Below are 26,105 nucleotides of genomic sequence, written 5' to 3' on the forward strand. Positions count from 1 at the left end.
CATCACAGACACCACAGAAGTGAGTTCCCACTGTTCTGCCCACCACATCCCACATCCATGAGGTTGGCACGGTGCATCCTCATCTCAGTGCAAAGGACACTGAGACAGTGATGCAAAGACCTGATTGCTGAGCAGCAGCTGAGTGGGAAACGCGTACCTCTAGCTAGCAGGAGGCCCGAGGGCACTGTGTGGGCCATTGGCTCAGCGAAGGCTGTCTACTTTTTTCTGGCTGCCTGCCAGAGGCCTCCCTGACTGGATCTGCACACAGTTACTCTTCACAGGACACCCTGGGAAGAGCAGCAGTGGCTGCTGGGCTAAAAGAGTATTAACATATCCTCGTCAGTGAGAATAAGCATGCACCCTCTCCTCCATTCACAGATGCTGGAGGAAGTTTAGTCCTCGGCTTTGGGGAGTAAATGCTGAGGGGCAGAGGTCAGGCAAGGCTCCCCACCAAGTATCTTCTCATGCCCAATTGTCCTTCATGCTATCCTTGGGATGTGGGTACCTTCTAGGTTCCTCACAGCTGGCCTGACAGCTGTACATGAACTCTGTACCTCTTCCTTCCAGCTCTAGCAGACAGTGGCCTGCTTGAGTTCACCTAGAGCTTGCTATCCTCTGTCATCGGGCCATCTGTGAAAACGGTTAACCTGACAGGGGACAGGCACAGCTCATGTAGACTCCTCGGACCACAGATCAGGGAAGGAGGGAGGTGGCCCTGGAACTGGCCTTGAACGACAAGCTGGGCTTAGGAAATGAGTGGAGGTAAACCTAGAAGGGGACGCAGGAAGAGCAGACAGGATGAACATTGTAATGAGAGGTCTGGGATGATCAGAGGCCAAAACATAGGCACAATGGAGGACCCCAGTGCTGGGGCCACCTTTCTGGAGATGGTAGGAGTCGGTCTCAAGGTTTGAGAAGGACAACATAGTATCTAGGCTTTATTCGCTAAGGTTTCCTTGTAGCCAGCTGAGCAGGGTATGTCAGGCAGAGAGACACAAAAGTGTGGCTGGTCACCGGATACTGTGGTGATGCACACGGTGACGTGGGAGAACAGGGGAAAGAGCAGGAGGCTGAGGTGAGCAGCTAAGGAGAAAGGGCACTGGAAACAGGGACATGAGGACCTGCAGGCTGCAGACAGTAAGTGAGCCAGGAAGACACAGGGGCCTAGGAGTCAGAGAAGGGTAGATGGCGATGGTGGAGCATGCCTGTGAACACTCTGCGCATGGCAACCATGGAGGAAGGAGATAGACGTGTGGGGCCAGACTAGGGAGCAGGGCCTTGTCTCACTATCCCTGGGATTCAAAGCTGTGGTTCATAGAAAGTTGTTAAACCAACAATATGTTTTGTTTGGCAGATCTGAAAAATCAATCTGGGAGCCAATGTTGAAAGCCAAAAGAATTCACACCAATATGTTCACATGTTGGGCATAGGATCTGTGCAGAGATCTGGCAGGGTTGAGCTGGGGTCCCTCTTGAGGTGACTCTCAAGAGGCTGTCAAGCATTGTGGTGTAGAACAACTGCCCTCTGCCCCATCTCGTGTCCTGCAGGCTCTCTCTACATACGCTAAGTCAGCCAGTCAGGCCTTGTGACTATCTGAGTACTTCAATCATTACTGCCTTAGAGCAGGCTATTACCAGACTCTTCCAAGTGTGGGAAGACACTTACCTGTAACCGATCAAAAGTTGACCAGGGCCAGTACTTGCCCCTTAGTTCCCTGTCAAGCCAGGGACAAGGCAGACAGGACATGCATTCAGGATACCAAGCAAGCAGTAAGGGCTTATACTTGTCCCCACCAGGAGCTTGGGGGCCTCGAGGTATGATGGGGGCCAGCAGACATTCTAAGTATCGGACCTCAACAAAGGCTTTACAGAAGCATGGGGTCTTGTCACATCAGAAAATGACCTCTCCAGGCTAGAACTCAATAGGCAAAGGCAACTCTCAGCAAGACACAGAAGTTCTCTCTCAGAGATGCCAGCCTGTTTCTGGGCACACACTTCTGCCCTCATCCTGGTCCTCACGCAGGCACTCACCAAGGGTCTGCTGGTTGCGGACACCACCGATCACCACACAGATCTCAGCAGGCACATCACCAGCTCCGTCCTTGCCAGCTGCCTTCTTCTCCTCCTTGGCCTCGCCCTGCCAGATGACCTCCTGGATGTAGTCGTCTGGTAGTTCTGTTTTCACCTTCACCTCCGTCATCGTCCCCTGCTCGGCACTCACCGAGGTCTCAGCAGGCACTGGCTCCGGGCCCTCCACCTTGGCGTTCTTCTGACTGCGCTTCAAGCGCTCCCTGGGAAAAAAGAGAGGCCGTTCAGAGGGAATCTGCAACAGGAGCCCCACCAGCCCTTAGCACCAGACAGTCTTACAACACGGCTCTGTACTGAATGTAAATGGAGGCTCCTTGGTCTCCCCACCAGCTCCATTTTATGTCTGTATAAGTGGAGGTCTACAGACTTCTGGGACTACCCACGTGACCTCCTGTCATTTGTACAAGCTATGGGTTCTCATAAATGCGGGGTCTGGTTCAGGCAGCCTGGGCCAGTGCCTGAGACTTTATTTCTAACAAGTACCAGGCCAAGCTGGGCCAGTGCCTGCCAACAGCACTCTGAGCAGCGTAACCAGCATGCCAAGCATCTCACGCTGTTTCTGTTCCTTGGCAGCAGGACCTCAGATCACATCCAAGCTCTTCTCTACTCCCACTTTAGCTGGGAAAACACCAGCCCCAAGAGGCTCTCGTGGTGAGGGTGTCGGAGAGCACAGGACTTCTCTCCAAACATTTGAGAGCATCCTCAGGGAACTGAGGTCAGATGGAACTGGCCGGGAAGCTGAGTGCATTCTGTAGCTGGAACAGAGCCATGACTTGCCTAGGCCTTAAAGGCAGCTGCGGGCGAACACACACAGCCAAGGCTCTGGTACCCACACCCGTGTCACTCTTTCCACATTATTTTCCGTGGACTCCCACATCCTTTCAGTAAGAGAACTAGCCTCACGACTTCCATTTGAGAGGAGAGTAAGGCAAGGTAGGCACAGGATGAAAATCAAATCTCATTCCAGGTCTAGGGATACTGCCTTCCTACGCCTGGTCCTTTCTTCTGCACAGAGAAACCTAGACACAAGGCATGTTCAGGCCTGGCCACACGACAAGCAAACTGGAGCACTGTGAAGACATGGCGACCTGGGAGGCAGGGCCTGCGACTTGGTCCCGGATCCACCTTGATCGTGCTGTGCGGACCTGTAGGCGCCAGGCTCTCTGGGTCTCAGCAGCTACAAGAGTTAAGTTGCAGTGGTTTCATTGCACAAGTTGACTCTCCAGCTGCAGCTGTTCCCAGAGGGGCAAAAGGTGGATGCTGAGCAAAGACAGAAGCCTTGAGGGCCTGAATACTAGAGAGGCACAGAGAAAGGTAACTAGGGAGCTACTCTGGACCAAACTGTGCCACCCACCCCCAAATTCACACGTTAATATCCAAACCTCAAGTGTGGCCATTTCTGGAGCTGGAGTGACTGGGAAGTAATTAGGGTTACACAAGAGCCCCATGGTGGAGCCTCGTGAGGACGTTAGGAGCTTCATAAAAGCATTCTTGGACCAGCAGGAAGGCTTAGTCAGTAAAGACGTTTGTCATCAAGTCCGATGACCTGAGTTTCAAGTCCGATGACCTGAGTTTCATCTCTGTGACTTACACGGTGGAGGGAGAGAAGTGACCTCCACACACTTTATAATGTGGCCTCCTCCAACTCCAAGATAAATAAGTTTATGAAAGTTATTCCCTCCAATGGAGGACAAACTGGTTGTCTGCAAGCTTGGTAGTGAACCCTCCCTGAAGCCTAAGCCACCGGACCCCTGACTTGGCCTCCAGTCCCTAGCCTGAAGAAATACTCTGCCTGATTAACCACCCAGGCAGCAGCTTCCACCATCCACGAAGAACAGGGAGGGGCAGCTGCTACTTCCCTGCTCACCGTCGCACCCTGAAGCGTAGCTCTCCCATCGGCAAACACAACAACAGGCTTGCCACGTCACACAGAAAACACGCATCAGGTACTTGGGCCTGTTACTACATCATGGTGAAGCTGTCTGCCAGGAGACTGCACCAGGGCTGAACTCATGCTGGCTCTTGAACTTCTGTTCTCTATGAACTACTCAGCCCCAAGTGTTTCATTTCAGCAACAGAACACGGGACATATGTTAGCGCGTGGATGGTGGGGAATCCAATCCAAGGGAGTCTCTAAACCTCAACTCCACCACTGCTGAGAACCAGGACTGAGAACCAGACCTGTTCGTGCGGCAGAGATGAACACACTGACTGCTGGAGGCGGCCATGACCACCTCCAGGTACAAAGGGAGCTGTCGAAGTCCTAGCCAAGGCCTGATCTCTCCATGGTTTGCTAAACTCAGAATAGGACAAAAAGGAACACCACCACCCCCTCCCCAGCTCGCCTCATCTTCTTGTTTCAGCCCCCTACCCACCCCATTTCCTCACTAGCTGCAGGCCACCCTGTGGGGAGAAGAGGAGCTGTGGATCACACAGACTGTGTAACTCTAATCTGCTTTCCCAACACTGCAATGCTGGTCAAAAAGCCCTCCCTGAGCCTTCGTTTCCTCGTCTCTTATGTGAGAATCCTTGCTGGACACAAGGATGCGTGGGGACATCTGTAAGGAGTCCAACTGGGGCACTGGCCTGAAGTGGATGCCCATACAAATTTCAAATTGTCGTTATCACTATGACGACATTGGCTTATGATGTCACTCTCACCACCATGAAGCCTTCCTGGTACGGCCACGCCACATTCCCGTAGAAGTCACTTTTCTTTCCCACAGATGGCTCTCACAGCATTTGGCGCAGCTGCCCCTTTCTGACTTCACTGTCCAGCCTCTCTGTCACCGCCCTGTTCTATTATCTTCACAGCCCCGGCTTCTATCTGAAAATGTCTTGTCCATTAATGTCTCACCTATGTACACCCCTAGGAGCTGCTGGTATACCATTATATTTCCAGCATACAGCAGGCACACAGTAGATGCTCCATAAATGCTCTCTGTAACACCGTATCTCCAGCATACAGCAAGCATACAGTAGATGCTCCATAAATGCTGTACTGCAACACTGCATCTCCAGCATATGGCAGGCATACAGTAGTTGCTCCATAAATGCTGTACTTGCTTAATGACCAAGATGTACCTTCTGGATAAACAGGCATTGGGACTTCTGGGACAGCAGATGGATTCATGCTTAAGGTAGCCATACCCACCTGTATCAGGCCTGGGTGGAAATATACTACAGGGAGACACAGGGCAAGGCGCCAACTGAGGACTTAAGGCCACATCTGCTGACCCCTGGAACCTCCAGTAGGGACACGAGGGTTCCAGAGTGAGGAATGGCAAACGACGTCCTCCCAAGGACAGGTAGACCCACAGCACCCCACAGCCCCCTGGATGGGGTCACAGGAATCACTCTCTGGCACGGCTCCTGGTGCTAAGGACACAGGCAGCTCCCATCTCTTCCCTGACTCCTGCACTGAGATTTACAGGCCCACACCGCTCTTTTCCTCACTGCTCCGCATTTAATTAGGTGTCCTAATAACAACGGCATCACAAGTACTTAGATCACTTTGAATTAGTGGTGCAGCTCCTTCCAACTTCTTAAAATTTTTTTTCATATATCATTTTTAAAATAGAGCTCATTATTTTAATTATATCCATTTAAATGTACAGTGGAGCCCTTGAATATTCTCAGCACGAATCATTAGGTATATTAGTGGAAAAGCACTCCGAATCTATCTCCATGCTGACACTCCATAATCTATTCTATTTGTGTCGCTGTAAAATAGATTTATATATAGATAACTACAAAATAGTTGCTCAAGATATGCTGTGAATTTTATATTTAACCTAGTCACACTTCAACATAAAATCCAAAGACGGGCACTAGAAGAGTATTTCTCAGTAAGTACCTGCCATCCCTGGTCATTGCTTACTGCAAGTGCGGATGCCTGGAGAGAGGTCGGACCAAACGAGTCCCCTGTCCAAGCAGGCGCTAAAAGCTCCTGCCCATCTCTTGGCCAATGTGTCTTCAAGTGCGTTCCTCCAGGGCTTAGGTGTCCTGCTGCAGAGGCTCACAGGCACCCAAGAGGATGGGATGGAGAGGACAGCCTTGAGTAGGATTCTAACTCCCCGTTTCCTCAATTTTTAATAGCCACAGCTTTGTATTGTTGCCTGACGTACAGATATTCAAGTTTCTGCTTTGTAGTGGGGGTGACTGGAGCTTACCCAAAAGACACATCTACATCCTAACCCCAGAATCTATGAACACACTTCTGAATGTGTATGTGTGCATGTGTGTTCGTATGAGTGTATGCATGCACCAGGGTTGCTAGCAAGAAGCTCACATTCATTCTTCTAGCTCACTCTCCGCTTTCCCTTCCCTTCAGGGTCTCTCGCTGAACCCAGAGCTCATGGAACCATTAATCGTCTGGCTCGCCAGTTGGCTCTGAGGATTCGTTTCTACCTCTCCAGTGGTGCTGCGGTTACAGGCATGCCACCACACCCATGTGACTTTGTGTGAGCACCTGAGATGTGAACCCTGGTCCTTGTGCTGTTGCTGTATGGTAAGCACTTTATCCACTGAGCCATCTCCGCGGCCCCATGTGAGCTTCTTTAAAACAAACAAAACCCCCAGATGTTTGCAGACGTAGTATGTTGGAACTGAACTCATCCTATAGCCAGCAGCTAATGTTGCTAAGAGCACAGATAAGGCCCCAGAGAACTGGAGGAAGCTACCTGACATCCAGGTAGATGTGGCCATAAATCAAGGAACAATGACACTTGCAGGAAGCAGGAGGAAACATTATCGTCCTAAGGCCTCTAGCGTTGAGTGTTAACCTGCTGGGCCACCCATTTCTGACTTGGGCTCAAGATTTTAAAGGAATAAACCTCTGTTGCTCTAAGCTACCCAGCCTGACGTGCAACAGGCCCTTTGTCTCTTTAAGGGACATATTTCCCTACTATATGCTTGAAGCTTGGACTATGTTGACACTTTTTTTTATATTCCCCACAGTTTTACCTCATAGCACAAAGGCACCTGTCTTCCACTAAGCCTGTACTCGGGTCTCCTTTGCGTTATGACTTCTGTGCTTTGGAAACATTATTAAGTGTCACTGGGGCCACTTACACACCAGCTGAGACAGAGGAGATGCACACGGAGATGCTCACTAGTGAGAAGGAGCGGGCAGCATATACAATGTGGGTACCAGGACTGCACGGGATTTCACAGCACCATGGGGAACAAACTATCTGGAATTTATTTAATATTTTTGGATATCGCTCTGAAAGCGCAGGAAGTGAGAGTGTGAGCAGGGAAGGCTACTGTAACTTGTTTGGTAGGCCACAGGAAACAAACACTGGAGAGAGGGAATTCCGAAGCAATGGCGCTAAGCAGTGAAGTCTATGATCCACCCTTCTCCCCAGTTCTTACTCGTCTTGTTTCTGGCTTATTGTCCTAGGCATTGTAGCCAGTCTCCTGTGCCCAAAGGCTCTGAGCAAAGCCCCAGAAACAATCTGCTTCCCTGGACCCTTACCTGGAAGTTCAAGCGCAGATACCCACCCACCCACCTGAGTTTCCAAGTCCTGCTGCCAGGTAGGGAGCCCATAGCACAGAGGAGAGCCAGTCCAGCACAAGGCTTAGCACACAGCCAGTGAACGAAGGACATGCCCAAAGTCATACAACTTTTAATGATAATGAACTTAGGGTAAAAACAATTCTTGCTTCTACTTTTCTCCAGTTAACACAAACCCCACAGCCTAAGATGACGCCATCAAGGGGATCCAAGGCCAAAGGCATGCAGTTTCTGGGAATGCTGGAGGACAGGTCCTAGTGACCCGAGGGGCCTGAGCCAGACAATCTCGTTCTCAGGCACAATTTCTTTACCATTCCACCATAAACACTACCTTATGAGTTCCACAGTCTCAGGGAATGGAGATTTCAGCTCCCTGGAGTTGAACCCCAATGCTGCTCACTCCCTTGGGGCAATTTGGCAAACCTTTGGAGACGGGGGTCTCACTATGCTGCCTAAGCCAGTCTCACACTTCTGAGCTCAGCTGATCCTTGAGCCTCAAGCTGAGTGGCTGGGGCCATGAGCATAATGACGCCATGTCAGGCTTCTGGAATTCAGCTTCTCTATCTGAATGTATAGAGCACACACAGAGGTGAACCCTGATGCTCAGGTGTGTGTCTCTCACTGTAAGACGGGAAGCAGTGTGTTCACCTGCACCCCAGACTCAGCCTATTTCTTCCAAAGGAGCCATTCACCCTATTGCTCATCCATTTAAATCAGCGTCAACCGTGAGGGGCGACAACCGCCCTTGAAGCATGCAAACAGTGCCTTGCTTTCCCCCTCCAGAATCAAAACTTCACTATGACTCAAGCTGTGTGTAACTGTTCTCTCCACAACGTACACGTGTGGGCATGGGAAATGAACTCAAACACACACTGCATGCCTTCAGGGGCCATATGACCCTGCGGAGGCCGACCTCGGATCAAGTCCACCGTTCCCCACAAACTGCCCTCCTGCTGGTGACCTGAGCCAGATTGCTTCCTGGGGGTGGGTTACCAAAGACCCCATCTTGGCAATGCTTCCTCAGTCTACAGAGCTGTTGTCTCCACTGTTACCCGGAGCTGCATTTCTGAGGCCCCGTGACCAACTGCCCCGTGCCACTCTCTTCCCACTGAGCTTTCTCTCCAGCCGCTGATGGTGCATTCTCCTGCTCCCAGCACTTCCCACCGTTGCACTGAACTCCCCTGCGGCCCTCCCAGTTTCTGGCTACTCTTGTGTATTTTGTGAACCCGCACCACCCACACCTTTGTAAGCTAGCACACCCCGAAGGAGCAGCGGTGCAGTCCCTCTGCACCTATCTACATGGACCCTGTTAGTGAGCTCATGTATACTCAGACTTTTGTTTGCTTACTTCAGACAAAATTTTACTATGTAGCCCAAGCTGGCCTTAAACTCATGAACCTACCTCAGCCTCCACTCACACACGTGACCATATCTATCTCCCTCTTTCATACTTAAACATGAACTATATGATCATAAGACTCAGGCTGATTCCTCCAGCTTGGGACTGCTCCACAGTCTGACTTAAGTAAATATCTACTCAACTACTACCATGTACCTAAAACTGTCTCAAAAGTAACAGACTGTAGGCTGAGAGTCGCTGGTGCCGCACACGCCATGCTCTTGCCATGACACCGATGTGTGACAATCCTGTGACTTCAGTCCTCCTCATCCTGTGACTGCAGTCCTCCTCCCCCTCATCCTGTGACTGCAGTCCTCCTCATCATGTGACTGCAGTCCTCCTCCTGTGACTGCAGTCCTCCTCCTCCTCCTGTGACTGCAGTCCTCCTCCTCCTCGTCCTGTGACTGCAGTCCTCCTCCTGTGACTGCAGTCCTCCTCCTCCTCATCCTGTGACTGCAGTCCTCCTCCTCCTCCTGTGACTGCAGTCCTCCTCAGCCTGTGACTGCAGTCCTCCTCCTCCTCATCCTGTGACTGCAGTCCTCCTCAGCCTGTGACTGCAGTCCTCCTCCTCCTCATCCTGTGACTGCAGTCCTCCTCCTGTGACTGAAGTCCTCCTCCTCCTCCTGTGACTGCAGTCCTCCTCCTCCTCATCCTGTGACTGCAGTCCTTCTCCTCCTCATCCTGTGACTGAAGTCCTCCTCCTCCTCATCCTGTGACTGCAGTCCTCCTCCTCCTCATCCTGTGACTGCAGTCCTCCTCCTCCTCCTCCTGTGACTGCAGTCCTCCTCCTCCTCCTGTGACTGCAGTCCTCCTCCTCCTGTGACTGCAGTCTGCCTCCTCCTCATCCTGTGACTGCAGTCCTCCTCCTCCTGTGACTGAAGTCCTCCTCCTCCTCCTCCTGTGACTGCAGTCCTCCTCCTCATCCTGTGACTGCAGTCCTCCTCCTCCTCATCCTGTGACTGCAGTCCTCCTCCTCCTCCTCCTGTGACTGCAGTCCTCCTCCTCCTGTGACTGCAGTCCTCCTCCTCCTGTGACTGCAGTCCTCCTCCTCCTGTGACTGCAATCCTCCTCCTCCTGTGACTGCAGTCCTCCTCCTCCTCCTCCTCCTGTGACTGCAGTCCTTCTCCTCCTCATCCTGTGACTGAAGTCCTCCTCCTCCTCATCCTGTGACTGCAGTCCTCCTCCTCCTCCTCCTGTGACTGCAGTCCTCCTCCTCATCCTGTGACTGCAGTCCTCCTCCTCCTCCTCCTGTGACTACAGTCCTCCTCCTCCTCATCCTGTGACTGCAGTCCTCCTCCTCCTGTGACTGCAGTCCACCTCCTCCTCATCCTGTGACTGCAGTCCTCCTCCTCCTGTGACTGCAGTCCGCCTCCTCCTCCTCCTGTGACTGCAGTCCTCCTCCTCCTCATCCTGTGACTGCAGTCCTCCTCCTCCTCATCCTGTGACTGCAGTCCTCCTCCTCCTCATCCTGTGACTGCAGTCCTCCTCCTCCTGTGACTGCAGTCCTCCTCCTCCTCATCCTGTGACTGAAGTCCTCCTCCTCCTCATCCTGTGACTGCAGTCCTCCTCAGCCTGTGACTGCAGTCCTCCTCCTCCTCATCCTGTGACTGCAGTCCTCCTCCTCCTCCTGTGACTGAAGTCCTCCTCCTCCTCCTGTGACTGCAGTCCTCCTCCTCCTCATCCTGTGACTGCAGTCCTTCTCCTCCTCATCCTGTGACTGCAGTCCTCCTCCTCCTCATCCTGTGACTGCAGTCCTCCTCCTCCTCCTCCTGTGACTGCAGTCCTCCTCCTCCTCATCCTGTGACTGCAGTCCTCCTCCTCCTCCTCCTCCTGTGACTACAGTCCTCCTCCTCCTCCTGTGACTGCAGTCCTCCTCCTCCTGTGACTGCAGTCTGCCTCCTCCTCATCCTGTGACTGCAGTCCTCCTCCTCCTCCTCCTGTGACTGCAGTCCTCCTCCTCATCCTGTGACTGCAGTCCTCCTCCTCCTCATCCTGTGACTGCAGTCCTCCTCCTCCTCCTCCTGTGACTGCAGTCCTCCTCCTCCTCCTCCTGTGACTGCAGTCCTCCTCCTCCTGTGACTGCAGTCCTCCTCCTCCTGTGACTGCAGTCCTCCTCCTCCTGTGACTGCAGTCCTCCTCCTCCTGTGACTGCAGTCCTCCTCCTCCTCCTCCTCCTCCTGTGACTGCAGTCCTTCTCCTCCTCATCCTGTGACTGAAGTCCTCCTCCTCCTCATCCTGTGACTGCAGTCCTCCTCCTCCTCCTCCTGTGACTGCAGTCCTCCTCCTCATCCTGTGACTGCAGTCCTCCTCCTCCTCCTCCTGTGACTACAGTCCTCCTCCTCCTCATCCTGTGACTGCAGTCCTCCTCCTCCTGTGACTGCAGTCCGCCTCCTCCTCATCCTGTGACTGCAGTCCTCCTCCTCCTGTGACTGCAGTCCGCCTCCTCCTCCTCCTGTGACTGCAGTCCTCCTCCTCCTCCTCATCCTGTGACTGCAGTCCTCCTCCTCCTCATCCTGTGACTGCAGTCCTCCTCCTCCTTATCCTGTGACTGCAGTCCTCCTCCTCCTGTGACTGCAGTCCTCCTCCTCCTCATCCTGTGACTGCAGTCCTCCTCCTCCTCCTGTGACTGCAGTCCTCCTCCTCCTCATCCTGTGACTGCACTCCTCCTCCTCCTTCTGTGACTGCATTCCTCCTCCTCCTCATCCTGACTAATGGCTGAGATGCCTCCCTCCAGCGCCTCACGCCTCGACTCCAGTCTCCTCCCAACCAACATGCTCACCAGCAAATCCCATCTGCAAAGTGTGCCCCAAAACTCCCCCTACAACCCCAGCCACACCTCCACTTGGAGCCACACTCCCACCGGCACTAACATCCACATGCCAGGTTCTCTCCTCTCCTCTGCCCTGCGATCTCTGTTTGACAGCCACACAGAATGATGCTGCCACATACAGTCCAGGTTTTTATCACTTCTGGGCTCAAAACTCATTTTTTTTTTCTCATGAGTATTTTCCCAGCCAACATTTTCCATGATCTCTTTGTTTCTCCAGCTAGAATACGAGCTACAAGAAGACAGGACTTGGTCTCACTGGTCCACTGTCCTCAGAGCGGCACACTGAAGACACCAGCTTGAGCCTGCTCACTTGGGTGGCCAATGGCAGCGCCCACGGCCTCTGACAAGGCCAAGCCCTTTCCATGGACAACCCATCCCTATTACTACTGATGAGCTTTGCTTCTGGAACGTTTAGAACATGGAGGGGTGTCTCTGGCATGCTGCCCTCTTTGTGTTATGGCAGGGGATGGTCCAAGAGGCCAGTTTTGTGAATGAATGACCCTTGTTCCTTTAACGTCAGCTTACCTTTGCTTTTCCAGATGAAGCATCGTTCTCCTATGGTCTAAAATGTGACTGTGCATACCTGTAATAGACGCACACCCTTCCGACTGTGGGGTTACTATGCGCGGTGGTTTGCTGGAGTAGCTATGGCCTTGTTGGAGGAAGTGTGTCATTGTAGGGGTGTGCTTCGAGGTTTCCTAAGCTCAGGACGCCACCCAATGTCACAGCCAACTTCCTGTTGCCTGTAGGATGTGGAACTCACAGCTACTTTCCCAGCACCGTGTTTGCCCGCACTCCCAGCAGCCATGCCCTCCACCATGATGATAATGGATTAAACCTCTGAAACCGCAAGCAAATCCCCTCAATTAAATGTTTTCCTTATAGAGTGGTCATGGTCGTAGTGTCTCTTCACAGCACTAGAAACCCTAAGACACCATGGTAAACACTCCTGAGTGAGGATTAGGCCCTGGAGTCTGCATGCTTACTCCATTCTAATGCATCCTGCTCCAGGCCCTCACCTGCACCTACGGTTTCCATGCAACTCTGAAAGATATCCAGAGGCCACAGCTCTACTCACTTCTGTGCCTGGGCCCTGGTGGGGAGCAGCCAAGGTCTGCTGAGAGAATGACACACGCAGGAAAAGACCAGACATCGGCACGTCAGGGCACACGGCAGAGGACAGCTGGTGATGCTCTGGTGAGAACGGCACACAGCTGGGAGTGGCAGGAGGCAGTGCTTCAGGATGCAGTATCCAGGCAGGGCACTTTATGCTGCACAGTTGCTCCCACCATTCCTGCATGGCCCCTAACCAAGCAGGCAGTTCCGGTGAGAAGGCCAGGACAGTAATACCAATGGGACTTTTGCAGGGTCTCTGAGCTCCCTAATGACAGAAAGAAGATTCTGCCAGCATCTGTCTGACTCCAAAGCTGAGGCTTTTAACTATTTGGACAGGTTCAGTTTTCACTTCTCAAAAGAAAAGAGAATAGTAAAACAGCTGTTGACTGAATTAACAGATGTGGAACTAGCATCAGGGACTCCAAGAAATCGGAAGTACCAATCCAGGACCAAGACAGTGAAGAGTGAGCGGGTCCTCTCCTCCATAGAGAAAATTACCAGGGCTTGGTGCCCACTGTCAACCTCTAATTCTTCCTAACACTGCTCAGGTAGCTGCTTGCTACAATGTATGTCCTTTGGACATACAGCCAAATGACAGACTTCTGACTGGAAGGGAGCCAAGGACTCTGGAGTGAGAGCTCAGGCTGGAGAGACAGGGGACTGGCCTGGAACCTGTGCTTACTATTCTGCCCAAGTCTCCAATCCTTGCTCCATATCTGTCCCTCAACAACCCTCCAAATTGTCTGTGCTTCCATTCCTGTCGTGTATCACTGATATATTTTAATAAATAGTCAAGAAGAAAAGATTAAATTAATAGATTGAAACTATTAACCTATTAAACAACTCTTAACATTCTAGAAACTCAAAATAACCCACAATGCATAAATACATCATTACTTTGAGATAATTCTTAGGCACTTAATTTTCTTCAATGCACAGTGTCAGTCAGCCACAACACTGACTAATATTGCTGTTCAGAGAGACAATGTTAAGATTTAAATATTAAGAGAAAATTCCCTGGTTAATTGAAAACTAAAGCAGGAAAAAAGAGTCTCAGGCAACCCCATCAAATCCCACATGCCGAGATTCATCTGGTAAGGTGTTCTGCTTAAACCTGGAAGCTCACATCATGGGCACTGGGGCACATGGGAGGTTGGCCCAGAACTGACCATCACAAGGGATTAGCGTTGGTAGCATTTTAAACAGACACATGGATTTCCTTTGCCAGTGGGCCTGGCAGTACCGTAATTCTGAACTGTCCTACGTGTGCCCTGTTCCATACTCTCAACATACTGACACCGCAGCTCCAGCCACCAGCGCCCACACAACCTCCACACAGGTAGCTGGGAGTAAAAGTCATGGAGGGGTCTGTGTCCAAGGTCCCACACAGCCCTGTTCAGGGCACATACAGACATGGGCAGTCTTCACACAGGTCTCAGAACCAGATCTTATTTCCTGACTAGCCTATAGGTTAACAGCTCCCCCTTTCCTCCCTCCCTGGCCCCTAAGATTGACAGAAGGAGAAGTTCCTCATAGGATGATTGCTCTTCCTCCTCTGGTCCCATGCTAGCAGACGTTCTGTAGTCCTTCTCTCTGGTGAGCAACCCTTGATCCCCAGTCAGACCTTAAAACTAGTGGGTGATACATAGCGTCTGTTGTACCCAGCGCTCTCCAGGGGGCACCCAGCTCAAGTAAGTAGCCCTCGGACCAACAACAGACTCTGCCGTGTGTGTGTGTGTGTGTGTGTGTGTGTGTGTGTGTGTGTGTGTAGCATGGACAGAGGTGTATCTTTCTTATAACTCCCTAGGCTGTGCAGTCCAGCAGCCCATCACAGGGCATTTATACTGTACTAGTTATGAATAACCCAGAGGCAATTCAAAGCATATGGAAGGATGTGCAAAGATTACAGGCAAATATCACACATTTTCAGATGGGATTTGAGCATCACAGGGCTCAGCATCCTTGGGGTGGGTGGGAGTCCTGGACCTCCCTTATCCCACACAGACATTTGTCCATATCAGGGACCCAACAAGTAGTTACTTTCTCTAGTCTCTACAAGGAGACAAAAGGTGGCGTTTGCTCAGACCATGAAAAGGATGGCCACTTTCAGCCCATCAGCCCAGTCGGACGCTTTCTACATGAAGGGAACGGGAATTTTCAGCCCCAATGAAAACAAAAGGAGTTGTGGGCATGGTTGCTCTCTAGGCAGCAGCAAAGATGAGGCGGATATTATGAGAAACAGACTGGAGGAACCAGAAGGCAGCTATGGAGTGGGAGGACCTTCTTTACCAACATGCTTTGAATAGTGTGTGAGCAAGTTTCAGCTGAGTGAGGTGTTTCCTCCCCCGTCAGCAGAGTCAGGCTGTCAGGAAGAAGCCCTACTGCTCATGGGGTACACACAGCAGGACTCAGAGTAGAGAGTCATGCAAAAGTCCCAGGAGACCTAGCTCAGGTCTTTGCAAGGCCACCCTAAACTCAAACGCCCTTTGGTGAGGATGAACTGTGGACCCCAGCACTTGCGAGTGAGGCTGTTCACTTCTTTGGCTGTCTCCGCCGGGCAGCGAGAGTTGCATATGAACTTTCCAGAATCTGTTCTACTTACAATCTAGCTTTAACAGGAACTAGTTAAGCAAAAAGTGAACCATGCCTACCAGAAAAGCAACAGGTCCCATGGAGCAAGGGCACAGACAACCTTCAGTGTGAGAGGGTCTAGGACCCACACTTAGCCTAGAGTCCGGCAGAGGGAGAAGGGCCATTTCGGGATATCACATCCAAGCTCTGTCACTCAGAGCATAAGCCTCGAGCCAGAGGAAGAAGCTTCCTGACTGAAGTGAGCCAATTCTCAAAGAGTCTCTTCCTTCTACACCGTACCATCCACTGGCTCTAGGTGACTATGGAAAGCTGGCGCTAATGAAAGGGGTTTGTATGGGCCAGCCTTTATTCTACTGCTGAAAACCAGGATGCTACACAAGATTTACTCCCTAAAGAATGGTTATGCAGGCTCACACATGAGGCCAGTACTACATAGTCTAATGGTGAAAGGCCTTGACTTTAAGGGTAAGACTCAGCTAAGCCCAAAGTCATTAAACTAAGCGGTGACCTTGGGCATCTTCAGCTTCATCTAAAGGATGCTAAGCACTGCCTTAGAAGGTGTTTGGAGGAACAAAGAGGGCATGTGTGATGTCAAGGTATGGTGGCCAGATCCCAAGGGTCCCTCAACAACCAACCTCCATCCTTACCCTCCCCTATACCCGGCCAGCACGGTGGCAAGCGAAGCAGGTGTCCACAGATGAGCTGCTATGTCTCAGCATTGTGCTGAGTGCATGCACATTAGCACCACACTGAGGCGTGGAACTGATCCAACCTCCACTGTCCGGATGAGGAAACCAAAATGCAGGAGACCAGCTAACAAGGAGGCAGTGGCAACACCAGGAGATGAACCCAAACAGACTCTGTGTGAGCTGCTTGGCCCTCAGCTTGGCTAGAGGGAAGGCAGAGAAGATGTACAATTAACCAACTAAGCAGGGGGTACAAGGTCGGGGAGAGGGGCGCCATGTGGATATGAATGCCCAGTCCGGGGCTACCGAGAACCAAACAGGAGAAGGCTGTGCATTTTCAGATGTAGGCCTCTCCCAGTCAGTGTCCTTGGAGCTCAAAATGCAGCAGTCCCTCATGTGCTTACCTTCTACAGTCCTGTGGGTCTGAACCCCCGGCAGTATCTCTTCTAACATCTTGCCCCCAACTCCTGTCCTCTTAAAGGCACAATGACCCTTTTCAAATCAAACATAGCTTCATCTCTGCTGAAATCCCTAGTGGCTCTCGATGTGGAGAACAGCAAGTGCCAAAGTCTTGGCAATGGCCTCTGGGGACTAGGAAGTCTCTTTGATTTTGCTCCAATGCAAAGGACATGCCCCAGCCAGGGCCCCCAGCCCCAGGGCCCTCAGCTCCAGGGCCCCCAGCCCCAGGGCCCTCAGCTCCAGGGCTCCCAGCCCCAGGGCCTGGCATCTGAAGTTCTGACTGGTACGTGCTTCCCTCAAAGAACCGCTAGGTTTAGCCCCCTTCACCTCCCCAGGACTTTAGTGACTGAGTATCCAAGTTGAAGAATAGACTCTCACAATCCCCCTGCCACCCTCTCCTCTCTGCCAAGACACTCATTAGATCCCACAAACAGGTACTTTACGTATTTGCTCCAGTAGAACCCCAACTCCTCGAGGGCAGGGCCTGGAGTCTGTTGAGCCCACTGCAGTATCATCAGAACCTAGGCAATTAGGAGTATCTTATGGAAAGAATGAATGAGACCTGGCTTTCCCATCTTCAGGATCCTGTGCAAACCTGCTGACCTTCTCTTAAATCTGGCTGGGAGGGGGGGCTCACTAGCTCTTTAGGACCTTTCCCCAGGCCAAATGGGCACAGTCTTCCAAGACATCTAGAAGTGTCTATATCTGCTTAACCATGAAGCCTGTGTTTCCTCTAGACTTCCCACTTACGGCCCTCTGCCCCTTGGAACAGCAGCATTTGGCTGTTGTGGAGGGATGTGGGGAGCAACCTGAGCATCAGCTCAGCATCCACCCAAGCACCAGACCCCTCCCCTGGGCTTGTAAAAGCAGCCCAGCCTGGGTTACCAGGAAGTACAGCAAACCACATTCGTGTGCTCCTTAACACCGGAAACACTGCCTCTCTGTGTCCCCCTCAATTTAACTCTAACTCCTTAGCCGGCCATGCTGTTGGTTTTGGGGGTTAGCCAGAGGCCCCCGGGAGAAATAACAAAATGTAATCTTATGTTATTATTTTTTGTTATTCTTTTGTTCTAGGCCCAAAAGAGGGCACAGGGATAACAGGGCGCCATGGCTGACTGGGAGCATGTGCCTACAGAGGGCGCTGTCCACTCTTCAAGGTCATTTCTGAAGCCCATGGCTCTCTAGTCTCAGTCTTTACTGGGGGGGAGGGGTCTGAAACCTTCATCTTTCCATCTGAAACTGGCTCAGTAAGCTCTAATGTTCCAGCGTCCACTGTACCCTACCTGCCCAGGACCACACTCTCTAGAGGCATTAGCTTAGGTTCTCTTGGTGCTTTAATATGTCAGTCACTCCTGGGGACACTAAGCTACTCACTCACCAGCCACACTGTGTGGTTACTTAGAACAACAGTTCTCAAACTGTGGGTCATGACCCCTTTGGAGTCTAACAACCCTTTCACATGGGTCACTGAAGACCCCCAGAAAACACAGATATTTCCACTATGATTCATAACAGTAGCAAAATTACAGTTATGAAGTAGCAATGAAAACAAATTTATGGTTGGGGTCAGCACAACACAAGGAACCGCATGAGCGGCAGCAGCAGGAGGAAGGTTGAGAAGCACGGCTCTGGGCACCACTGGTCTCACTCACAGAACCACACACTCACCCAGGAGAACTGGCTACTGCTGGTCTCACTCACAGAACCACACACACACCCAGGAGCTCTGGGCACCGCTGGTCTCACTCACAGAACCACACACACACCCAGGAGCCCTGGCTACTGCTGGTCTCACTCACAGAACCACACACACCCAGGAGCCCTCGCTACTGCTGGTCTCACTCACAGAACCACACACACACCCAGGAGCCCTGGCTACTGCTGGTCTCACTCACAGAACCACACACATACCCAGGAGCCTTTTCTTTTTCTAATGCCTCTTCTTTACATTTTTTTTTTAAATTTTGAATGGGGTCCTCCCTAAGTTACTCAGGCTAGTCTTGAACACGTTCTGTAACACAGGTAGGCTTTGAACTTATAATCCTCCTGTCAACCTTCCAAGCAGTCAGGGTCACAAGCCTATACCACCAGGCCCAGCTACCCACTAGACTGCAAACCCTCTCCTCCAGAACCCCTAGCTGGCCACTGAACTCCTAACTGAGATCTGGAGTGGCAGGAGAGCAGAGTGGGCAAAGATACCAGAGAAGTCAGACCTGGCAGGCAGCGTGGCCCTCCTGCACCTTTCCAGCTGAGCATCCTTGGGCACATTAATTCCTATACTTCAGCAAAAACGCAGAAAAATACAAATATGTACCTCACAAGGCATTCACTCCCTAAAAGTATGTGATGGAGAGCCCAGGCTGGTGAGGAAAAGATAACACACACAACCCTTCTTCTACCCTTCCTTGAGTAGGAACCAATAATCCACCTCTACACTCTTCTTCATTGACTGTGGTCATGAGGTTGGAGTCAGTGCACAATCACTACTACCAGCGCTATGGGAAAACCCATCTATGTGCTCTGGCTACAATGACCCAGATCCGTTTTCCGCAGCAGGAGAATTCCCTGCATCAGATGATAAACGCAAGAACCACATTCCCATCTGAGTGACTGTGGATGCAGCTTCATGTCCCTGCACGGCTTTGGACACAACACTTTGAACATTGTCTGGCACACACAAGCCACACAAGCCGGCTGGATCAATGATCCATCTGAGCACACAGCACAAGGCCTACCTCAGCAGGTGCAAGGCAGACATGGAAGAAGTGGGGACCAGCTGGCTACACCCCCACTTGAGTGTAGAAGAGGGGAGGTCAACATTTCTGACAAGTTCCAGGTCTGGCCCAGCCACTCATTCTTCTGATGACCCCAAGCAGGAGAGCTCCTGGCCATGGCCTCAGCGTCCATTCATGTACAATGAGATTCTAGACGAATCGCAGGCCCGTCCAGCTCTGAGCTTAAGGGAGCCACTGTTTTGGGGGCTGCTGACGCAGATACACAGAGTCCACCACCAGGTTGCAGGAGAAGTTGCATCCAGAGCACTGCTGGCCACAAGCTTCACCAGAGATGCTGCCACAGCGCTCACGGGCCTGGCCTGACCAACCAGCCTGAGTTCAGCTGTCAACTGACACACCCAAGATCACCTGAGATGAGAGTCTCAGCGAGGAACTGTCACGCTGGACCACACACCTGCTCCTTCCTGACTAGCCCCGTGGATCTGCCGTTTCAGGAGACTGCTACACTGGCTTCATCGCTATCCACTGCATCCTGGCTTGTGAGAGAAAACAAACCCATTCTCCTCCAAGCTGTTTCTGTCAGGATAGTTTGTCATAGGAACAGTCTCTCTTCCAGTCCAGCCCACATGCTCTGCTCCTGTATCCCCCCACTTATCCATCTCTCGTACCGTGTAACGCATTGTGTAAATAAGTACCTGAGCGTACGAGGTTACGTGTGTTAAGGACCTCCCGCTTGGTGTCACGACAAACCCTCTCTGTTCACCATACACAAGGCTGCTGAAACAAGGCTGAACACATCGCCCTTCAACCCAAAGGATGCACTTCCCAAAGATTCCCAAAGGGTGTTCCAAGGAACATTCACCAAGTACGTGAATCTCAATAAAAGGTTTAAGAAACGTGACATTATCATCCCTTCCCCTCCTCTTTAGTCTTCCCACAAAAACAAGTCCATCAACATTGTAAAGAACTGGTGTTTGGGGCCCAAAGGCAAATTTTTCCATGAGGCCCTTGACTATATGTGTCAGGAAGCCAACCCTCTTCTCTGTCCTTTGGTCACATGGTCACCTGAGCTGTCCACCAGGCTCGGCAGCACTAGCGCTAAACGCATCAAGCGTCAGCTACATCAAGCCTGTGGATGTGTCCTTACATCTTTCTCCCTTCTCCAGCAATGCGACCCAGCTCTTCTCTAAACACACCAAGCGTCAGCTACATCAAGCCTATGGATGTGTCCTTACATCTTTCTCCCTTCTCCAGCAATGCGACCCAGCTCTTCTCTGGCCATCTCCTCCCATCTCCTACCAACTTCAAGGGTGAGGATGGACCTCTTGTCCAGAAAGTGTCCATTGCCTTGCTTTGGAGTGATGGGTTCAGAACAAAAGTCCGGGCCCAAGTGCGTGGGTCCAGGAATGTCACACTAAGTTGGACTAGTACCCTAAAACTGCCACTTATCTGCTGAGTGAGATCCCTACTTGTGCTCATCCCAACTTTAGCAGTCCCTCACTAAGTTCTCCAATGAGTCGCTGTCACAGATGCCCACAGAGGGTACAGCACTGCCCACCAGCTCATATCCTTGAGGATGTGTGGAAGCTTCTGATCTTCCCAGTGGCCAAGACCAAGGGCAGGAAAGGGTGTGGTGAGGGATGTACCTGCTAACAGTGCTTTTCCTTCCAGCTGCACTGGCTCCGTCAGCCTGCAAAAGAAACCCAGAACACCTTCATCAGCCAAGGCAGAAGACAGTCTGACTACCACTACTACCCTGCCTGATGCCCACAGAACACTCGCCGTCAGATGGATAGTCCGGGCCCAAATGGCTGCTCCATCCCTCCAGGCAAGAGAACCTGTCCTTAGGGCAGGAGGGAGTCAGGACGCTCGCCCATTCCCATCTGCTTGGCCCTTTAAATCCAGGAGCACCTACTGCCAACACAGGCTCCCACTGCTAACACAGGCCACCAATGCCAACACAAAGCCAGTAACTGCACACCCTGGGGACTCCATGAGAAGTAAGTAACTAGTTAAATCTGAGATTGAATTGCTCTGCTTTTATTTTCAGCTGGGATTTCCAATAAAACAGTGGCTGCAGATTTATCCCTGCCAACTGGAGGGGGAAATCCCATTATGTTGAATATTCTGTCCCCCAACCCTATGAGCAGAGGAAAGCAAGAGAGGGCCAGCTCTTAATCATTTTATTTGGGGGTAAGGGGGATGGGGAGATAAAGCTGACCAAATGAAATTTCCACAAATCAGAAAATTCTGGTGCAGATGGAAAGACCATGGCCCTGGGAGCTGTTTCCAGTCGTCTCACGAGGACCAATTGACAACGGCCTGGGGTCACGACTCTTAGCCAGGGCTCAGGAGGACTCTGGCACTGAGACCAAAGGAGGCTACAGGATTGTGAACAGTGCCAGGATCCTCCTCCCCCACAGGATGCAGGCAATGCCCTTCTTGCTATCTCAAAATACCAGCAGCCACAGTAATTCTAGACCGTGTACAAAGCTCAGGAGTATGTGCCCATTATCCAGAATCCAGCCAAACTGAGAGAGGCCCCCACTTCAGGTCCCACATTTTCTAACACCCCTAGCAGGGTCAGTGGCACTCTGGTAACCTAGCACCCCACTATTTCCCTGATGAAACACGCACACAGTCACTCTGCATGGATTCCTGAGTGATGACAAGATAAATAAGCCCCCCCCCCCCCCCGCCTCCCGCCACTCCTGTGGCCCTCAGGTCAAGTTCTACTGCCCAATGGTCATGATCTTTCTGTTTCCAAACTATCTAAATATCAGAGCTGTGGACAAAGGGCTGAGGATCTAAAGTAAAACGGCCACCTTTTGATGTGTACTTAAGAAATTAAAAACTGGTGAAACCATGAGGCTGGGTTTGAGTTGAACTGACCACTGACATGTTAAAAAAAAAAAAAAGTAAGTTTCATCCCAAAAGGCCATGTTTTCAGTTTCTCTTGAAAACAAACCAAACCCAACACCAGGTTGTGACATTCAGTTATACACCGTAATGGGCGAGCAGTGGTGACATTTCTGCTTCTCCACAGTCCCCATTCCTTCCTCCTCTCAGATCCAGCGTCTGCTTGGTCCCTGTGAGTGTCCCTGTGGGCTCCCCTTGTCTACTTCCCAGCTTAGTGCCAGTGTAGGCCATGGAATGCTCACTGTGGGTCCTCACTCAGAAGACTCTCTTTATACAAAGTCTCACAGCTGTGGGTACAGACCAAGGTCACTCCAAAGCCACCTTTCTCAGCCCTAGAATCCTTTGTTCTAGGGCTTTGTTTGGGAAGAGCAAGGTGACCCTGGAGCTCCCAATTGCCACAGAGGGAAGAGGTGCCACCGTATGTGTGGTTTGGAAAGAACGACAACCTGTGATGTCAGAAGAAACCGGTGGGAAGGCCGGTCATTTCATGGAATCAAAGGAACAGGATCAACTACGGCCACTTCTCTGCATCCCAAATTTCTCAAACCAGATGCAAGGCTGCTCTTGTGTCAGGAATCTCCTACAAAGCAGGAGACGTCTGACTCTGAGAGTTTTAAAAACTTGTATAATTCCAAATAATCTCTCACCTTTCAGACTAAACTCAGGGTGTAGATTTGTAACATTTTTTTTATATATTTTTAATGTCTTCTCTGTCACAGTTTTTAAAAGATGTATTATTTCTGCTTATGTGTGTGTGTGTCTGTGAGTTTATAGGCAGCACAACTCCATAGGTTGCTGTGGAGGCTAGAAGGTGTAGGACCAAGTGGAGCTGGAGTTATAGGTAGCTGTGAGCTGCCATGTGTGGGCGCTGGGCACCCAGAGCAGCAAGAGCTCTTAAATGCTGAGCCATCTCTCCAGCCCTTTCCATCACAATTGTATGCCAGGTTGGCTAGGTGCAGCCAGTGAGTGTGCAGCAGAAGGAAGGGTGGATGCTCTGCTGGGGACACACCTGACAGTCTTCACCTGTGTCTCTGATTCTTGGCTTCACAGAGCTGGAGGTCACGCCTACTTGTTTTGTAAAAATGATTGACAAAGGCAGAATGTTCCCAACTATTCAAACTATTGTTGAAACAAGTCCTTTTGCGGAGAGTGGGGTGGGAGCACCAGGTACCAGCTGCTAGAGGAAGGATTATCTCGACGGAAATGTTCATTCCCATGTGGGAATTCCGGGTCAGGATGGAGAATGACTGGGCAATGCATACAGTAGGGAGATTCCAAGGCAGTATGTCACTATCGCAACAGTACAGGGCAAGCACAGCTTTTGTGACTGGTGTGAGGTAAATAAGGTCACATATGTTAAAGTAGTTCGTGTGGATTCCACAATAATAGCCATTAGCAGCCTCAGAAGTAGTTACAGAAGCCAAGAAGGATCGGGAAAGAATGGTCTGAAAAAGCTGGAGAGTCAGGCTGGACTTCCCAGAATCCCTTGCTCAAGATGGCATCTCAATAGGTTCTACCAGACCACCATAACCCCAAGGTTGTCTCCAATGGCCCAAATGACATCAATTACAGTTTAGCAAGAAGTCTAGGGAGGGCCCAAATTGCAACAGCTCAGATAATATGACTGCTAAGGTCACATGTCATCCTTCACTAAGAGCCTACATGCTCCAAAAGGGTGTAGCTTCTCGCTCGGGTTCTGTCTGGGTCTTATTTTGAACCTCAGGCAAACTTCCTCTAGCCCTGAAGCTCTCCACAAAGTGGGGGTGGGCACAGAGGGCTAAAATCAGATCCCTCCCGTCCCTGCCATCTCTGCCACTCCATGTTGGGTGAACCCAACCTCTATGACCATTTAGGTATGTATGGGTCCATGGGCACCTCCTTTTCATTCCTGCTGGCTGGGAGTAAGATGTTAGCCCTCCAGCCACGCTCTGATACCCCACTCTCTTTCCCAGCTCCACCCATTTCTTATATCCCAGATTCTCTCTAGCACCTGGGCAAGGCTATTTTTGGTTTCCTTCCTCCCTCTTCTTTCCTCCCCAATGCACGTTGAGATGTTCTTTTCCATTCTCTTATTAAGGGTTTTCTTGGAAAGAAAATATTATTCCAAACCCAGAAATTTTATTTCTAAATTTGTGCAAATGTAAGTTGTAAGACATTAGCTGCATTTCACATTTTGTGCGAATGGCAGAAACAGGCAATTCGTGTGCTACGGGGATGGGGGCTGGCCAACGATTTCGATAAAATAAACCCTTTTTTAATTTAAATGCTAATGCACTGAATTAAAATTTAATAACTGAGGAAATTGAAAAGCCGAGCAGGAATATTGGAAATAAATCCAAGCAGAAACAGCTGAAATTAAAAATTCTAGAGAGTGGGAGGACAGCAGCTAAGCTGTCTTATATGATTACATTTTTTTTTTCAGAATGAAGCAAAAAAAAAAAATCCTATCTCTGGCTGGCTCTAGGGCAGTAAATCCACAGCGCTGTGATTTATTGCTCAATTTTCCTGAGGGAAAAAGGCTTTCTTTCATGCTGAAATATTTCATAAATTTCAAGCCAGCATAAATTCTTAATTTAAAAGTTATGGAGGTCATATTTAGTGCATGGGTACAGTTTCAAAATCTTAAAGGCATAGGAGCAACAACAACAAAAAAATGTAAAAAAGAGGGGTAGAATATGAGCACTCTCCTCTCTTCCTTTTTTTTCCTTTTCCATTTTGGTTTTAATTCACAAGTTAAGATTTCATTCTTAAAGATTCTTCCTGGATGGACAGAACCCAACCAAGCATATAAAGAAATGGTGTGTGTTTGGAAATCAGCTTTAAAAGACAAAGAAAGAAATAAAGATTTAATTCAATTATGAAAAGGTTTTTTGTTTTGTTTTGTTTTCTTTTTTTCTTTTCTTTTTTCTTTCTTTCTTTCTTTTTTTTTTTTTTTTTTTTTTTTTTTTTTTTTTTTTGTAAAGCCACTTGAGGAATTTCTGGTAAAAATTTCCTCCTTTCCCTGGCTGGGAGAGGGTGGGGGAGGGGAGGGTGGCCAATGTAATTGCTTCTCTTAGATCTCTAATCTTTTGTGCACTGTGATATATTCATTTGTTATACAGCTGTTCAGTGGCGGAAAGAATGCTGGGGCGCCCATAATTCTAAGCAAATCAATCAAAAATTAATGATTTGTCATGCCTGCACAATGGAGGAAAACAGCTCCTTGGGTCCTGCTGCCTGATCTCAAGAATGAAATGCCTTTCTGTGATGGAAAAATGGAGCCAGAGGCTAAGGTGGTACCACAAACGTGATCTCCACCTCCATGAAGATGGAGGGGCCACCATCTGAGAGTGGGCATTTCCAAGATGGCACCAGGACAGGCCCCGGCACGGTGCAGTTTTGTACTGGTATAATCAGGTTCTTGACTTTGCCGTCCCCCATAGCAATTTGAAAACCTCTCTGGATGTCTGACTGGCTCCCCTCCCCCAGCAAGATTTAATTTGTCCCTATGCATTATTCCCCCAGCAATGTTAAGACACTACCATCAGAATCTTCACCAACTCCACAGGAGTGCCTGATGTACCCCAGACTGTGTGCCACTCCTCCCAGGAGAGACTACATCCCCCCACAGCCATGGAGTGGCACTGCATTTGTATTTTAATAAATAAAGCTTGCCTGAGGATCAGAAAAGTAAAACAGACACACTGGCCAGCCTCACAGACCAGGCAGCAACGACACACACCTTTAATCCCAGTAGCCACAGTAGCTTGCCATAGGAACCAGGC

The 26,105-nt window shown here is 50.5% G+C and overlaps 1 protein-coding gene across 2 annotated transcripts in view; it reads right to left on the minus strand.

Moving 5' to 3' along the window:
* Znf618 (zinc finger protein 618) overlaps window positions 1–26,105 on the minus strand; it is a 181,759-nt gene that overhangs the window by 59,471 nt on the left and 96,183 nt on the right. Inside the window, exons 2-3 of one of the 2 annotated variants that reach the window (XM_041632513.1) lie at window positions 21,069–21,112; window positions 2,031–2,290 (exon numbers count right to left, since the gene is read on the minus strand). In XM_041632513.1, the coding sequence (XP_041488447.1) occupies window positions 2,031–2,290; window positions 21,069–21,112 (304 nt within the window). Of the gene's footprint in view, window positions 1–2,030; window positions 2,291–21,068; window positions 21,113–26,105 lie in introns of those variants that run through there. The other variant, XM_041632514.1, reaches the window with a different exon arrangement.

Source organism: Microtus oregoni, unplaced genomic scaffold (genome assembly GCF_018167655.1).
Source record: "Microtus oregoni isolate MIOR12 unplaced genomic scaffold, Mior012 000041F_ref0000270, whole genome shotgun sequence".
NCBI lineage: Eukaryota > Metazoa > Chordata > Mammalia > Rodentia > Cricetidae > Microtus > Microtus oregoni.